General features: G+C 35.7%; 2 protein-coding genes across 2 annotated transcripts; both read right to left on the bottom strand.

Annotated features, from left to right (window-relative positions):
• Positions 1-4458: 4458 nt before the first annotated feature.
• Positions 4459-7572, bottom strand: LOC106312729 (polypyrimidine tract-binding protein homolog 3). The gene is made up of 15 exons (XM_013750351.1): positions 7445-7572; positions 7159-7222; positions 7007-7078; positions 6859-6935; positions 6705-6786; positions 6407-6530; positions 6197-6261; positions 6071-6120; positions 5936-5977; positions 5809-5860; positions 5705-5726; positions 5604-5617; positions 5349-5456; positions 5127-5270; positions 4459-5050 (listed from the first exon to the last, which is right to left on the bottom strand). Exons 2-15 carry the CDS (start codon positions 7213-7215, stop codon positions 4661-4663), a joined length of 1299 nt encoding a protein of 432 aa, XP_013605805.1. The 5' UTR covers positions 7216-7222; positions 7445-7572; the 3' UTR covers positions 4459-4660.
• Positions 7573-12481: 4909 nt separating this feature from the next.
• Positions 12482-13653, bottom strand: LOC106311147. The gene has a single exon (XM_013748373.1). The coding sequence runs from the start codon at positions 13622-13624 to the stop codon at positions 12482-12484; it is 1143 nt and encodes a 380-aa protein (XP_013603827.1). The 5' UTR covers positions 13625-13653.
• Between the last annotated feature and the right edge of the window lie 4882 nt (positions 13654-18535).

The raw sequence follows: 18535 nt of genomic DNA, 5'->3' as shown, positions 1-18535 counted from the left end.
CAATGGGTGAGATTGGTCCATGTTAAATCGTTTGAGCACTTTCTCTGTATATGCCTTTTGATGCACAAGGATTCCATGTTTAAGGCGCTCAATCTGTAATCCCAAACAAAATTTCGTTTTTCCTAAATCTTTCATCTCAAATTCTTTCTCAAGATATTCAACTGTTTGGGAAATTTCTCCAGAGGTTCCTAGGATATTCAGGTCATTCTCAGCACCTTTCTTTAGTTTCTGAGGGTTCTTATCTTTGGAACCTATTGGTCTACCATGTCTCAAACGTGCTCTAGACTATGTAGCAACTTGATTGTGTCCTTCTTGGACATCAATACGAATTGGTGCATTCGCAGCTGGTATATATGACTTTGTTACTCTATTCGGGTCAGCAAAAGAGTCTGGCAATTGATTCGCTAGCTTTTGTAAGTGTATTATCTTTTAGACTTCTAATTCACATTCCTGATTCCGAGGATCCAGCCAGGACAAGGATGGTTGATTCCACGTAATTTCTTTTACCAGCTTATTATTATCTCCCTCTAATGTTGGATAATTGGATTCGTCAAAATGACAATCCGAGTACCTGGCCTTAAACAAATCATCCGTAGTTGGCTCAAGGTACTTAATTATTGTGGGAGAGTCATATCCAACATATATCTCCATCCTCCTTTGAAGATCCATCTTAGTTCTCTGCGGTGGTGCAATTGGTACATAAACAGCACATCCAAATGTCTTAAGATGGGATATGTCTGGCTCGCGACCCGTAAGTAATTGTGATGGGAAATATCTATGCTCACTAGATGGTCTGATGCGAAATTAATTCAGCTGCATGTAAAACTGCATGTCCCCAAGCTGAGATCGGGAGTTTTGATCTCATAAGTAATGGTCTAGCAATTAGCTGTATGCGTTTGATAAAAGATTATGCTAAACCGTTTTGTGTATGTACATGTGCCACAGAATGTTGTACGCTTACCCCCATGGACATACAGTAATCATTAAACGCTTGAGACGTGAATCCACCAGCATTATCAAGACGTATTGTCTTTAAAGGAAAATCTGGAAAGTGAGCTCTTAAACGAATTACCTGAGAAAGTAACCTCGCAAACGCCAAATTGCGGGTTGATAAAAGACATACATGCGACCATCTTGTGGACGCATCAGTGAGAACCATAAAGTATCTAAACGTCCCACAAGGTGGGTGTATTGGTCCACAGATGTCGCCTTGTATTCTTTCCAGAAAGTTTATTGTTTCCTTAGTCACTTTAACTGGTGATGGCCTAACAATGAGTTTCCCTTGTGAACATGCTACACACGTGAGATTCTTAGGGATAACTCTTCGTTCTTTCAATGTGTGTCCATTTGTATTCAATATCAATTTTCGCATCATGTTCGAACCGGGATGGCCTAACCGGTCGTGCCAAAGATTGAAATTTTCAGTAAACACTTTGTTTACCGTGGCATTAGCCTCTATCATACTGATCTTGGCATAGTAAAGACCAGTAGAGAGTGCAGGTATAGTCTCTAAGACTTTCTTATTGCCTTGGGCGATTTCAAGGATCTGAAGGAACTCTTTGTTTCTTTCGCCCTTAGTTTCAATATGGAAACCATTCATTCGGATATCTTTAAAACTCAATAGGCTTTTCTTTTAGCTGGGTGAATATAATGCATCGGATATTTCTAGATGCGTACCCTTAGGCAATATTATACTAGCCTATCCGTAGCCCTCTATTAAATTGGCTATACCCGCTATAGTACTTACGTTGGCATTTTTAAGTGTTAGATTAATGAAGTATCTTTTGTCTCTTAAAATCGTGTGGCTTGATCCACTGTCTACCACGAATATATCCATGTCATCTTTCATTCTTCAAAACAAGAATCATAGAATTAATGAAGAAATTTTGGATGATATTTTAGAGACTTAATTTCGAAAACATTCATTCATTTGGTTAAGTTTTAATTAGACAAAGAAATAAAAACAAATTCAAAGAAATAACGAAAACAAAGAAAGCACAAAAGCAAAGAAAACACAAAAGTTTGATGCCGAAATCAACTTGATTCTTGTAGTCAATCGGAAGTTTCATACTCCATAAGATCATCTCGTTCATGATGAACCATAAGATCATCTCGTTCATCATGAAAATCATCTTCGCCATCTTGATAGATCAAGTGGGCTTCAGGATTCTTCCCTTTCAAACTCTCTTGGTAAAGGTCAACAAGATGTTTGGGAGTCCGACATGTTTTAGCCCAATGGTTACTCATTCCACACCTATGGCACATGGATTTGTGTGGGTTTTGTGGTTTAAAGGAGATACCACGGCCAAAATTGGATTGATAGCCACGGTCTCGACCATAATGGTTCCCTTGTCCACGGCCAAAGGAGTTTCCTTGGCCACGGCCAAAAAAATTGTTGTGGCCACGGCCACGTCCTTGCCATCTTCCACGGCCTCGGCCGCGTTGGCTATTATTCTGGACGTGGTTAGTTTCTTTACTTGCCTCTGCGGCTACATGTGCTTCAGGAAGTGGGGTTGATCCAGGAGGTCTCAGTTCACTGTTTCTCATTAACAACTCATTGTTTTGCTCAGCGAGCAATAGACATGATATCAGATTTGCATATGTCGTAAAGGCCTTTTTACGATATTGTTGTTGTAACAATACGTTACTTGTGTGGAAGGTGGAAAAGGTCTTTTCTAGCATATTCTTATCCGTTATTTCCTCACCACATAGTTTCAATTTAGAAACTATCTTAAATAGGGCTGAATTATACTCATCCACGGACTTGTAGTCATGGATTCTGAGATTCCTCCAATCATACATAGCCTTTGGTAATATCACCGTTCTTTGGTGAGCATATCGTGTTTTCAATTCTGTACAAAGGTCTAAGGGATTCTCAATTGTCAAATATTGGTCTTTGAGACTCTCGGTAAGATGATGACGAATAATCAAGATAGCCTTATATCTATCTTTTTCACTTGCATTATTGTCCTCGGTGATACATTCACCGAGTCCCTTTGATTTCAGGATAATCTTAGTATCCAATGCCGATTGTAAGTAATTATCTCCTGAGAGATTTAGGGCAGCAAAGTCCAAGTTGTTGATTTTCGACATCTGAAATCATATATTTTATACTTTAGAACTTTAAACGTGTTCATCAAACAAGTCTCACGATCAAACAAGGTATTCCTAACAAGCAATTACTATATGTTCATGCGGTCATACGGTTATGATGTAAGCCTAGCATACGAATTCTAAGTGTACATAAGAATGGAATCATGTAACCGCAATCAAACAATCAAGCAAGCATCATGGGGTTTATACTAACAACCTATCAGATCATATAAACGGATCATGCTAAGATTATATTCTATCCATGTGATTTAATCAAGGTTTTAACATAAACATGCTGGTCGAATTTTGATCAAGTCGAAAAATGTGTGAAAAACAAGCAATCTAGCATGCGATTTCTATCTCAAAAACATTCAATCGGATTTATCAATCAATCAATCAATTTTAAGCATGAATTTAGCAAGCCTAGCATGCGGATTCTATTAGATCATGTGATTATATTCAATTTTCAGAGAAATTAGGTCTTAGCATGCGATTAGGACTAGTTCATAAAACAAAAACAGATTTTAACACAAAACATGCGATTAGAAGTATAGTTATATGCATCGATTTTAATCAAGCCTTATGCGATCTGATTATGTTAATAATCAGATCTGAAAACTTTAGTTTAATTAAAGTTTTAGACATGTAAACAACTTTAGTTAGGGTTTGGATAAAAATCGAACATATCTTAGCTTAGGTTTTCTCGATTTACATGCATAATATGCGATATGCATATATGCGGTTAGGATCGAAGATTTGGTCTTTGATTTTCTTAGATTTTCTTAGGTTTTTGAACATAAGATCATGTTTTGATAAGTTTTAATTATAAGTTTTAGGTTTTAGGACGTAGGGTTTTGATTTTAACATGTAAAACATGATTAGGGTTTATCGAGAATTACCTTATCCTCCGATTGGGTTGAATGGTTCACGATTCTCACGAACAAGAGAAGGATTACGAACAAGAAAAGGCCGCGAGCTGGAACTTCTTGAATACGGGATGAGGGTTCACGATCGTTGCTAGAATCTCGCGGTCAAGGGTTTAGATCGAGAGAGTTAGGGTTTGAGTCGAAAACTTTTGGCTCAGGGTTTCTCAGAGTTTCGTGCTGATAACATTTGTAATATTAGGGAAAAGTTGTCTCTTTATTCATAAAGATAAAGTGTCCTTATATAGGGAGTTAGAATCCAAAACCAATAAGAAAAACACAATAGATAAGAAAAACCTAAACTGGAAAGGAAAAGAAAGTTGGACCGTCTAAGGCTTAATGGGCCTTTGATTATGGTATCCACTAAATGGTTGATAACAAAAATTTCAACACTTGCTTGATGAGGTGGCATCACATAAAAGAGATGATCCTACTTGAATCATAAAGATAACCATTAAATGTTTATTACCATTAAATCAACAAAAACAAATTTAAACCAAGGGACCAAGTTTAAAAAGAGTGCAGAAAAGTCCAAACAAGTAGCAGAGATATTTGAGTTAAAGAAACACACATTCATCATCCTCACCATACCCAAATGTTATTAGAGGTGAGAGAGAGAAAAGAGAGAGAGGCCTTTGTCGACTTTAAATTGTCTGTAGCTGAGAGAAGGAGATTCTGATAATTGATCCGCCTAGAGAGGTCGCGTGCTTGCAAACCAGTGCTTCCGCAGCTTCCTCCTCGTTCTCAAACTGCACCAGAGCTTGCTTTTTCCCGTTCATCTCAAACACTTTTGTGTTCAGTATCGCCCCGTGTTCTTGGACATGGTTCACCACTTCTTCCTCTGTCACGTCTTGCGGAAGAGTGGACAAGTGAATCATCTTGGTAGGGGAGCAGCAATAGCGGTAGTTTTTTGCAGCATTGCGGTTGAAGCGGTTCAGGTTCGAGTTTACATAGTCATGCGAGTCTGTTCCTGGTGTAATATTTGGATGCTTCGAGTAGTTTACCTCTAGCCGCTTACCAAACAGCATTGCTCCCTGCAGGAAACCACAACATATATACACATAAACAATCTTCTTCTTCTTAAACTCAAAACTTATCCCAAATACAAACCTTAAGGAAATGTACTGCAAGCTCAGCCTGGAAACCATCTCCCATTTGGACAAGGGCATGGTCAGGTTTGTTACGAAGAAGCTTTATCCTCACAATGTTCCCGTAAAGAGAAAACAGATTGAACAGCTTATCCTCATCAACACTCTGAAACAAAATGAATCTTGTAAGCCTGAAGGAAAATAGTGTAAGTTGTCTAAAGAAAATCAGAAATGACCAACTTACATCAGTATTAAGATTAGAGACAAGGATTGTACACCTATCGTTTGTGCCAGTTATACCCGGAGGCAAGCCACAGCCAAAGGCAGCTGCAATCGCAGATGTGTTTGCCATCTAAGTAACAGCAAATGCATGAGATTAAATACGTGCATAATCACTAATAAAGAGAACAAATTTGAGAAGAACAAAAAGTAGTCTGGTGAAATCTTTGACAAAAAGAGTTGCTAAAACCGTGTTTCATGAGCTTCTAGCATTACCCACCTGAGGATATGCCACTGCAAATAGCAAAAAAAATATGAATTAGTAAAAGACCACAGTATAAAAGAAGAACACATAAAATTACAATCATGTAAGACACGTACCTCCTGCATCACCGTAGCCAGGCTGCAAGAAAAAAAAAAAACAGAATATTAAGACGGCATCAAAGGATACAAAACATATGTGATTAATTGAAAGCAGGTCATACGTGAGGGAAACGGCCTTTTTGCTCTGATGGCAGGTTTGGATTTGTATAATCCCTATTCAAAGGACACATGAAATCAGTTAACATGAACAACAAGATAACATCAAACCGGAAACAGCATAATGAATACCTAGATCGATCGTTGTTGTAATTTACTTGCAGCTCCTCAAGGCTGAAAATGAAAGAGCAGTCAATACTCACGACAACCCTAGAGACTAAAAATGTAACAATGAAATGCAATATGTAAGCAAGAGGCAGAGCATACTTTGAGAACTGGATATCCAACTGACAACAGCCGTCATATATGTTACGACCCTGCCACAAAGAAGATTAACATATATTTATTTCGTTATTTAAAATGTATTTTAGGCAAAATGTTATGGGAATGCACCTGTAGAGAAGTCCTAGCAGAGGCAGCACACGGTTGTGCCTGATACTGTATAAGAGCTTGAAAACCTATAAAACAAGGTTCAAAGTTAAAAGATGATCAAAGTGGGTTAATGTAAACAATATTTCACATCAAGGAGACCAATAACAAAGTACAAAGTAAATCTCTAGTAAACAGAATAGAAGAGGGAGAAAAGAAGGCGGAGAAGCTGACCAGCAGACTTCTGGAAAGTGACGATCTTCTCCACAAATCCATAGGGAGAAAAAACTTGATGCAGGACGTCAACAGTAATTGGATACAGCATGTGATGGACTGTGACCAAGAGAATACGATTCGGCTGCACACCCACCATCCCCCACCCACGGATATAAGAAGATAGAAAGAAAGAAAGAAAGAAAAGAAGAAAAGAAGAGTGAACAGAAGAGACGATGAAACCAAAGGCTCGACTTATTATTAATTAAAATGACACCAATATCTAAAAGATTCTCACATAGTGAAAAGAGTTACAAACCTCATCTTCACGTCCATGAATATTCTGCTCGGCTGTTGTCAATTCTTGGTGGGACGAGAATTGGATATACACATTCCTACCTCTACAGTTGATAACGTTCGAATAAAAATTTAGCGGTTGAAAGAAAAGGAACATGAAGGAGAGTGGACTATACCTTATGGTTGGCTGCACATTAGTGAAGAACTGAAGAGCAGTGATTGCTGAAGAAACATCTTGCATCTGGAGAAGAGCCTAAGTAGAGAATTAAATCGACAAAGAAGTTAGTAGAGGAGCAAAGAAACATTATAGAAGAGGAGGAAGACCTGATTCTTTGCCCTGAGCATGACGAGCTTAGTTATGACACCAAATGGTTGGAAAAGCTGAAGCAAATCATTCTGTTGAATAAGAAAATTAATATATAAATCTCGCTCTTTTGTCAGAAACTGAAAACTGAAAAGAAGAGAAGGGTCTTTACTTCAGAAATCTCATGTCCGACATTACGAACATGAATGACTTTGGATGATTCCGCCATTAACAACCTGCAAACCCCACAACCAAACTCAACATCATTTTTTCTGAATTTGAATTGGAGACAAATTAGATTAGTCCCCAATCAAATTACAAACATCCATAGCATTCGGAAGAAATCGAATCAAAGATTGTAAGCAACAAAAAAATCGAAAACATCTATCTCCAAATCGCTGGGAAGCGCCTGTTTTCTCAGATATAGATGAGGAGAGAGGGAGAGAGAAGGAACTTGCCTTGCCTGCGAGAGGTAGAGAAGAGAAGAGAAGTGTAGATCGAAGAAGCCTTTTTCGTCGTCAATGCTTTAACCCTATCTCTACTATTTATCTTTAAGTTTCTCTCTCTCTCTCTTATTTCTCCCATCCTCAACTTTACAATAAATAACGTTCTCACACTGGACTAAAAAAACTCTACAAATTATTTTTTCTAATAAAGATAAAAATATATTCATAAATTAATAAATTTACAGTAAATTATTCTTTTGAAATTTATATTCATAAATTCTTAATTTGTTTCTAAAAACATTTGATTCACAATGTAATGTACTAACTAAACTTTCTATATTTAAATTTGTTAATTTTGAAAATTATTTGGACAAAAATGTTACGACTATACGTTATGTCGTCAACTACCATATAAAATGATGTATCTGTTGTGGTGCATTATTTTTTCAAGCAAAGACTTAAAATTCAGTGATAATGGATTCTGAATAGACTAATTCTAATTTATGTTCCAATAAGTTTCGAGGTATCAAATATCCTACTTCAACACTAAACTGACCACTTTTTGTCAAGATCAAGCAATAATTATCTTTGTGATTTGTTCGGCTTATGCTAAGCTCCTAATTACAGAGATGTGCTATGGGTATAAAATGTTTTAAAGCATTTCCACGTCTCATTCCTTTGAAACATCTTTGATAAAGTCACAAACAGTCATTCTAGGATAAGCTATCAAAATTCCGGGACAAGATATCCTTAAAGGTGTAGTCGGGATCCACAAATCCTCCTATGCTCATAACCAGAATGGATTTTCTATCTAATTATCAGCATTAATAAGGGACTTGCAATTGAAAATCTTTTCCATACATATCAAAGAGTGTTTGTAGAACCTATCTGCAAAGGTGAGTTAAGCCAATAATATTTTCAATGCAAAACCCTAGCTAACAGTGAGTCCGAAAACTGAAATATTCTCCATAACTGTTTTGCCAACAAAACCATATTAAACTCGTGAATCATACAGAATCCGAAGCCATCATCATATCTTGGTAAGTATAGTTTATCCCATTTTGCCCAATGAAGACCTCTTTTTGGTGGATTCGAACTCCATAAGAAGCGTCTAATGCCACTGGTTAATTTTTCACAAATGTTCAAGGGCATCAAGAAGCTCGACACAACATAGTTGGGGAGCGCTAGAGCAATTGATTTGATGAGAATTTCCTTTCCGCATTTTGACAGCCATCTGGCTTACCATCCATTAACTCTATGTTTTAATTTATCTTTAATTTCATGAAGGCAAATAAGTTGCATTTAGATCCACTAATATCTTATGACATTTCTCAATTGGAACTCATTTCTCCTTTGTTCTGAATTCCCAGAGCATCTTTTATTGTTTGCCTCAAGTTTCATGGAACTCTCTTACCGAAGTGTAGAGAGGACTTTTCAAAGTTAATGCATTTGCCTGAAGCTTTTCTATATGTCCTTATTGCTTTCACTACTTCTTCGCATTCATGGGGCTCCTCTACCTTACAAAAAAAACTATCATCAGCAAAAAAGGTGTGAAATAGGAGGACAAGCGCGTGATGCACGCATCCTATTATCGTTCATTGACTCTCTGTCTGATTAAGAAGACAAATCAATTGCATTTAGATCCACTAATATCTTCTGACATTTTCCAATTGGAACCCATTTCTCCTTTTTTTCTGAATTCCCAGAGCATCTTTTATCTTTTGCCTCAAGTTTCCTGGAACTCTCTTACCGAAGAGTAGAGAGGACTTTTCAAAGTTGATACATTTGCCCGAAGCTTTTCTATGTGCATCCTTATTGCTTTCATTACTTCTTCGCATTTGTGGGACTTCACCTTACAAAAGAAAAGGCTATCATCAGCGAAAAAGGTGTGAAAACGAAGGACAAGCGTGTAATGCACGCATCCTGATCGTTCCTTGATTCTCTGCGTGATTAAGAAGGCAAAAAATTGCATTTAGATCCACTAATATCTTCTGACATTTCCCAATTGGAACCCATTTCTCTTTTGTTCTGAATTTCCAGAGCATCTTTTATCGTTTGCCTCAAGTTTCGTGGAACTCTCTTACCGAAGAGTAGAGAAGAATTTTCAAAGTTGATGCATTTTCCCGAAGCTTTTATGTATGCATCCTTATTGCTTTCATTACTTCTTTGAATTTGTGGGGCTCCACTTTATAAAAGAAAGGACTATCATCAGCGAAAAAAGTGTGAAATCGGAGGACAAGCGTGTGATGCACTTATCCCGTTACCGTTCCTTGATACTCAGCATGATTAAAAAGACCAATGTGTGCTTCTGTGCGTAGAATAAAGATGAAAGAAGACAAAAGATCTCCATGTTGAAATCCACTATGTGGGACAATATTGCCTCTTGGCTGACCATTCATAACAACCTTGTAACTCACTAAAATAATGCATCTCATAATTCAATCAATCCAAACTTCAGAAAATCTCATCTTTTGCATTACTGCTTGAAAAAATTTCCATTCCATCTTGTTATTTGGTCTACTCATATTTGAAGATGTAGCAAATGCTACTAAGTCCTCTTCTTCATCTATTATATTTCCTGCTTTATCCCTTAGTTGTGTAATCATGTTTTTCTTCTATCTATGCTTTGTCAAAGCATGAAAACATTTAGAGTTTCTATCATTTTTTCAAAGATATATAACCATGGGCGGATTTACATAGTGGAAGAAGGTGGCAGCTTCCCCCACAATAATTACAAGTAAATTTATTTGCATTTGAATAAACATATATTTTTCAGTTTAGCTCGCTAAATTTCTCCATATGCCCCCACCCCCAAACCTGGCTTCAAGTCCCCACCTATCATTTTACATTGATTTTAGGGAAATTGGGTTGTATAACGGTGAAAAAACACTAATTAGCTAGCTGTCTAATTTCCCTAGTACACCCATACACAACGTAGCTTTTATATAATAATTTCATTTTACCCTTTCAAACAACCGGTGAAATCTGTATATAAAAAAGCTGATAATTGTTACCTGTCAAAAGTAACTCGTGGCATTTCAATATTCACATCTTCTTCTTATGTAACTTTTCTTGTTAAATTTCTTCAATTTCCATTATATTTGGGTTTAAGATTTATTTTTGAATTTGAAATTTATATTTGGGTTTATGATTTAGTGATTAAGGTTTAGGGTTTAGTATTTGAAAGGAAGGTTGGAGTCAACATTAACTTCTTTCATGCAATCATAGTCATTTCATAATTTCACCAATATGTATTATGCTATTTATTTTGTTCTATTCTATTTGGGTTAAAATTTATATTTTAATAATGCTTTATATCAAGTACTATTTACATATTTTGATATTTCGGTTAGTGTTTATATTTCTTTTAGGGTTTAGTGATTAATGTTTTGGGTTTAGTTTATTGAAGGTTTGAGTTGATGTCGGGGTAAGAATGACTTCATTCCCTGCAACTATAGTCATTTCAAAATCTGAACTATCTGTACTAGCTATGCTATTTCGTTCGTTAATATTCTATTTTAATAATGTATCATATTGTGTACTATTTGCATATTTTGATATTTGGGGTAGGGTTTATATTTCTCTTTAAGGTTTAGTGATTAGTGTATTGGATTTATTTTATAGAAAGTTTGGATTGACGTTGGGATAAACATTACCTCTTTCCCTGCAACCATAGATATTTTAAAATTTGAACAATATGAAATATGTTATTTTATTTGTTACTATTGTATTTTAATAGTGTTTCATATTACGTACTTTTGCATATTTGAAAATTTAAGTTAAAGTTTATATTACATTTTAGAGTTTAGTGATCAGTGTTTTGGTTTAGTTTATAGAAGTTTTTGGTTGACGTTGGGTAAGCATTATCTTTTTCCTTGCAATTATAGATATTTCAAAAATTTGAACAATATATATTATGCTATTCCATTTGTTGTTATTTTATTTTAATAATGTTTCATATTATGATGTGTATAGATATGTGATTGTCGATACGCCACCAAATGAATGATGACACCTACTCTCTCTCTCTTGCTACTGGAAATGTTTTACATGCAAGGGCAAAACCAGATGATTTATGTATTAAGTGTTTGACATTGCATTCTGTTAATATCATTGTCACTCACCTAACTTGTTTTACAAATATGGCTATTACAGAAATAAGCCCTTGATTTTATTTAGTTTATTTTTCTTCTAAATGCTATCCTTGTTAAAAAAAAATATCAAACAAAAATTTATTAATACATCAAAAAGGTTTTGATTCCACTCAAAATATTTTCTAGATCCCGACTGATATAACTCTACTCTTTTATTTCTAAAACACCGGCCTTAAGAACGTCAAATAGTTCTTTCAATGTACGTAGCTTTCAATAGTGGTTGATATTTTTTTTGTTGATACAGTTTCATACGAGTACGTAGCTTCCACTTTTTGTTTAATGTTTTCTTCTTGCTTTTCTGAGTTCATATTATATTTTCTTCTCCATTGACTTAAAGCTCTAAAACGATTCAAAATATGTCTGTATGGAGCTCCTAAAAGTTGCATTGATCTATACAAGGCGAATACGGGTCAGGTCACGAGTATAAGACGAGTATCATTAATGATACCCAGCCCTGATCTTTATGCTAAGGATGAAAGGGTCACTTTAGGTTTATAACTAGGAAAACTTTTAGTTGTCGTTAATACTTTGAAAGGGTCACTTTAGATTTATAACTTGGAAAACTTTTAGTTGTCGTTAATACTTTGAAAAGTGAGTTATAGTGGTTTGAAATGTGAGTTATAGTGGTCCGGGGTAGTCTTACCGAGTAACATCAACATCTCACAGTCCACAGAGGTGACATCGTAAGTAAAAAATACAACGATAGAAAGAAGATATTATTGTCTCTACGGGAAATTAATCTGATAAAATAAAAACGATATAAAGAAGATTAGCACCTCCCTTTACAAGGATGAAAAGCAAAAAAAAACAAGAGATTATTTTTCTCTTTATCCAATATATTCCTCACAACTGAATCTGAAACTTCCATATATAGGAAAACATATTTCAAGTTTTCCTATTCTTCATCAAGAACCTTTCCAAGGGAATCAAGAGCCTCAGTGCGGCTACGAACTATCCTGTGGAAAACGTCTCTAACTTTCCTTTCGAATGGATCCAAACCTTCTTTCATTGATTCACGTACTTGCATCAACTCTTCCACTCTCTCCTTCACTTTTAAAGCATTATCATCGGTTAATGAGAAGTTATCTGAATCAATCAGTTCACTTAACATTCTCGTGTTTTTCTCCATTAGATTAATCTCTTTAAGCAATCCACATGCTTTCTTTTTATCTCTTTTCTTTGATTCATCCATGATCTTATCGTGCAAGGACATCACTGGTACTGCCCATTGGAAATGCCTTGGGAAGTAAAAATGCACTTGTAAACCACGGTCTTGGCAAGGTATAGCGGCTACAAGAACCCACATAACAAACAACAATATCGATGTCATTGTGTAGACCGTTAGGGCTAGACCATTAGTAGCAATGACATCGCTGGCTCGAGGTGTGGCCAAGTTATTTCCTATCCCTTGTAACTGCTTTGCGGCTGACCAAGACCGTGACACGCTCCAAGACAGTGACCTTAAATAGCCAGTGTGTTGATTGTTGTCCTTGTTACGTGTGAAAGAACGGTTACGCTGGGCTAACGAGTTAGAAGAATCTTTCTCATCTAGCATCCCAATGGCTAAATCAATCAATGCTTTCTTAGCACGGTGGATTTCTCCTTCACCGAGCTGTCCATGGCTCGCGTCCAAAGCGCATATTACGATTTCAATTAGTTTTTGCCATTGCCCGATCAGCTCGATCCCATCACGAATTGCATTGCAAACATCAAGAGCTTTGACGCTCCTCTCGAAATAGTCTTCTATCAAACGGTCCATTGGCTGTTTGAGAAGCTGAGACTTGTGGTTGAATATTATAACCCGAAATTCTTCTTGGCAACAAAGAAACGAATCAAGAAGTTTTCCTATCCATTCAAGTGAGAGGAGCTCATCGTCATTCGCAGAGGCGTTGAGATCAATAAATTTCTCAGCAACTTGTCTCTGAAAAGAATCTAACTCCACCTCCATGCTCATAGGCTCAGTTGGGTCCATTAAGTGCACTTGGTCCCGACGCAAACTTAGTAATGACCTTCCAAACGATAAATCCGTCTCTGGCATCTTCGAAATTTTAAGATTTAGTTTTAGGAAAAAATCTTTTTCTTTTCTAGAATTTAAAGTGATGGGAATCAAAAAAGAAGGGAGAATGATATTATAAGGAGCAGAGCGAACAGTTTTTAATTTTTTCTCCTATTTCTAGTAAGTTCAGTTTCACCTTTGTTTTGAAACCATTAAGTTGCGATTTATTGGCTACAATAAAAAGGGTCAAATATATTCCTCGATAAATGGAGGGGTGTAATGGTTTTATAACTAATTTTGGTTAATAATTTATCAGTATTACCAAATTAGCTTTGCTTCAATTAATTTTTATTTTACCATAAACTGTTACTTTTATTGTATAATGAAATTGCTTAAAATATTTTAGAATCCATATAATACATTAACTAAAAGAATCTATAATTATATATATGTGCATTCAAAAGATGTTCATACATCCCTTATATATTAAGGGCCTGACTGGTTTCTCCGCTACCACCCGCAAACGCAGTTTTTGCGGTTGATAGCGGTTGACAGCGTTTCGAAACAATCATACAAACCGTTACAAATCGTTTCAAACCGCTCTGAACCTCTTAAAATCAAAAGTTGGTTCCAGTTAGCGTTTGCGGTTGCGGATGGATAAATAAATATAAAAGTTTTTTCAAAAATATTTTAAAATTTTAAAATTAAAATTAAAAAATGGAAATATTATAAATTAAAATATATACATATTTTATACATTAATTTAAATCCACAAACATTATCATAATTTTTTTTATAAAAAACATTTAAACTAACTATTCATTATAATTTTAAAAAATTAATATACATACATATATAAAGATATACACATATATAAAACGAAAAAAAATATTCTTTTAAGAGTTTTAATATAAGTCTTAAAAAAATAGAATATAACTTTCAACTAATTTAAAAATTAAATAAATAAACATAATATTATTATTAATCATATTATATTGATAATTATTATATATTATTACAATAGTATTTTTTTATATTTTTATAATGTTATAATATGTTAATATTGGTAATTTATATTAAATGGTGCAATATCTTATAATCAACCAGTCACAAATATCTCGCAAACACAATAATTTTCAAACGTTGTGCCAGTAATACAAAACGCGTAATAACACTTGAAACCACAATTATCCGCATCCGCGAACTCCCGCACCCGCAACCGCTTCACAGTCTTTCTCACAATCTTTATTTAAGATTTCTAATACTTACTTTGTAGAATTCACAAATATTAAACAAATATTTAATTTTAATTAGAAATATAATATTTTCATGATTAGCTATTTCCCAAAATTTTAATCGAATAAAAATTTAATAGACACAATTAAATTTCTTTAAAATTTAAAATTTATCAATATTATTTAATTAAATTGCATTTGAAATGTAAACAAGTATATATATATTTTTAAAATGTCTAAAAAAATGGAGGACGAACATGAGGGTTTAATAATTTTATGGTCCGTATCAAAGAGATTCTAAGTATTGTTATAAATCATTATTGTGGATGTTCATAACAGGCCCGACCCATAACCAGCCCATATGTTAGAGAGAGAGAGCCGGCGCCTTAGAGAGAGAGCCGGCGCCTTAGAGAGAGAGAGAGCCGGCGGCTGGAAACCCTAGTTTCCATTTTTCTTATTAGTTTATAATTTGTACTATTTCCATATTCTAGATTTTCCATATTTGTAGTCTTTACTTTTCTCTCTTTGTAATTCTCTATATATAAAGGGTACACTTTATGTTTATGAAATATAGAACTTATTCCTTAAGTTTACAAGACGTTATCAGCACGATAGAATCTAAGAACCCTAAGCTAAAACCCAACGAACCTAAACCCTAAAACCCTAGCCGGTGAACATCCTTACCGGCGAACCCTAATCCCGATCGCGAACCTACATACCGTTCAGCTTGTGTTCCCGATCAGCTTCAGCTCAAGGTGTTCCTGATCCTAGCTCAAACGATCCCAGCTTGTTCAACCTCAACTCACAAACAAGACGATCTCAGACAGCTCGCAGACAGCTCGCGACCCGATCAGCACGTTGGACAGCTCGCGTTCCCGATACAAGCAAGGACAGCAAGCAATCCGTTCGTGTTCAGCTCACGGTTCTTCTCTCCTCGGTGGTCCATTCAACCCTACTAGAGGTTAAGGTAATTCGAAACCTTAAAGAGAACCCATAATCGAATTTGGTTGCTTGATATGAATTGAAACCATAAAACCCTAATCGAAAACTTAGGGTAATAGATCAAAACCCCAATGAGTAAATCGAAGCTCATAATCATAAGTTCAATTTCCTAAACCCTAATGATCCAATGATCAAATCAAAACCATAAGGTAATAGATCCAAACCCTAATCGAGATTGATTGTTTGATCAATTAAAATCGAAACCTTAATGGTTTTGAATCTCAAAACCCCAATGAGTAAATCGAAGCTCATAATCATAAGTTCGATTCCCTAAACCCCATTGATCTAATGATCAAAATCGAAACCCCAAATTCCTTATACCCTAGCCGCATACATGCATAATGCATGTCATGCATGAAATCAATTAAAACCCTAAAGCTAATGTATAATCGATTTTATCCAAACCCTAATTGATCTTTGAAGTTGAAATTGATTGTTTGAATGATTGTATGTTTGGATATAGTATGCTAAGCCTTGATTAATTGAAACCGTATACTAGATTAAAATCAAACCCTAAATTGAAATCGATTGATTGCTTGAATGCTATTGAGATTGTATATGATCACATAGAAATCGTTTTGTTAGGATTGATAAATTCATACTTGAATCTGATTGATTGATTAAATTAAAATTGATTGAATGTTTCCAATTTGAAATCATATTGCAAGCACTGATTGTTTAATTGAAACCGAATGATAGATTAATATCGAAACCCTAATGTCTTGAAATTAAAATCAAATGCTATCTTGTCTAATTGATTAAAATCGAATGCTTGATTTGAAATTGAAATCGACTGCTAGGTTAATTATTTTCATCATGTTTTAGACTTGATTAAAATTCGACCTCATGTTTTATATTAAATCCCTAATCGCATAGATTGATTGAATATGATGCATTGCTCGACTGTTTGATTGCAATTACACATTGAACACTTAGAAGACCGTTTGCTAAGATTGAAAACGAATGAACATTGTTTGATCTTTGCTTGGCCGTGAAGCTTATCTTGTAGCCGTGCGGCTTGTTTGCATCGTGCATGCATAATCGTATGAACTGATTGCATATAGAATCCGAATGCTAAGATTGAACATGTATGCATCATACCTAGAAACCGAATTGCTTGAACATATTGATTCCATTCACATGAACACTTTTAAAGTCTAAATTTATAAAACATATGATTTCAGATGTCGAAAATCAACAACTTGGATTTTGCTGTCATAAATCTCTCTGGAGATAATTACTTGCAATGGACACTTGATACTAAGATCATCTTGAAATCCAAGGGACTCGGTGAATGTATCACCGAGGGCAATAATGCAAGTGAGAAAGATAGATACAGTGCTATATTGATTATACGCCATCATCTTGTTGAGAGTCTCAAAGATTAGTATTTGACTATTGAGAATCCTCTATACCTTTGGACAGAATTGAAAACGAGATATGATCACCAGAGAACGGTGTTATTACCAAAGGCTAGATATGATTGGAGGAATCTCATAATCCAGGACTTCAAGTCCGTGGATGAGTATAACTCAGCCCTGTTTAAAATAGTTTCCAAGTTGAAACTGTGTGGTGAGGATATAACGGATAAGGATATGCTTGAGAAAACCTTTTCCACCTTCCATACAAGCAATGTGATGTTACAACAACAGTACCGTGAGAAGGGCTTCTCTACTTATGCTAATCTGATCTCTTGTCTCTTGCTCGCTGAGCAAAACAATGAGCTGTTGATGAGGAACAGTGAATTGAGACCTCCTGGAACAACCCCATTACCTGAGGCACATGCGACCGTAGAGGCTAAGAAAGTGTCGAACCATGTCCAGAGTGATACCCAACACGGCTGTGGGCGTGGAAAATGGCATGGACGTGGTGGTCGAGGCCGGAACTCGTTTGGTCGAGGCCGAGGTATCTCATATGGCCGTGGCTCCTATGGAGGCCGTGGATATGGCCGAGGCCGTGGTACATCATTTAAGCCACAAAACTCGACCAAATTCGTGTGTCATAGATGTGGTATGGATAATCATTGGGCTAAGACATGTAGGACTCCCAAACATCTCGTTGACCTCTACCAAGAGAGTTTGAAAGCGAAGAATCCTGAAGCCCACACGACATATCAAGATGGTGAAGATGATTTTAATCATGAACAAGACGATCTCATGGAGTATGAAACATCGAATTGTTTAAAAGATCAAAGTTGATTTCGGCCATCTATGTTTTTGTGTTCTTTGCTTTGTGTTTTCTATGTTTTGATTGCTTTGAACTTGTTTTCTTATTTAAAGATTAAATGAATGAAAGGTTTTGATATAAAAGTCTTGATTATAAGTTCACGTCCCAAGCGTTTAATGATTATTGTATGTCCATGGGGGTAAGTGTGGAACATTCCGTGGCACAAGTACATACACAGACTGACTTGGCCGAATCATTCATAAAACAAATTCAGCTAATAGCTAGACCATTGCTTATGAGGTCTAAGCTTCCGGCCACAGCTTGGGGACACGCGGCCTTGCACGCGGCCGAACTGATTCGTATAAGACTGTCTAGTTAACATAAATATTTCCCATTAATTGCTTACGGGTCATGAGCCAGACATATCCCATCTTAAGACATTCTGCTGTGCCGTTTATGTTCCAATTGCTCCACCACAGAGAACAAATATGGGACCTCAAAGGAGGATGGGGATATATGTTGGATTTGATTCTCCCACGATTATAAAAAA

The sequence above is a fragment of the Brassica oleracea genome, chromosome C8 (assembly GCF_000695525.1).
Source record: "Brassica oleracea var. oleracea cultivar TO1000 chromosome C8, BOL, whole genome shotgun sequence".
NCBI classification, from domain to species: domain Eukaryota; kingdom Viridiplantae; phylum Streptophyta; class Magnoliopsida; order Brassicales; family Brassicaceae; genus Brassica; species Brassica oleracea.
Note: the sequence above shows the minus strand (reverse complement) of the source record. Positions and strands in the feature narration are given on the sequence as shown.

Excerpts from the sequence above, each read along its gene's own strand:
- LOC106312729 (XM_013750351.1), bottom strand. The coding sequence starts at position 7,215 with ATGGCGGAATCATCCAAAGTCATTCATGTTCGTAATGTCGGACATGAG. Across the intron at positions 5,861-5,935 it reads TACAACAACGATCGATCTAG|GGATTATACAAATCCAAACC; the intron begins GTATTCATTATG and ends TCCTTTGAATAG. Across the intron at positions 5,727-5,808 it reads AAAAAGGCCGTTTCCCTCAC|CCTGGCTACGGTGATGCAGG; the intron begins GTATGACCTGCT and ends TTTTTCTTGCAG.
- LOC106311147 (XM_013748373.1), bottom strand. The coding sequence starts at position 13,624 with ATGCCAGAGACGGATTTATCGTTTGGAAGGTCATTACTAAGTTTGCGT.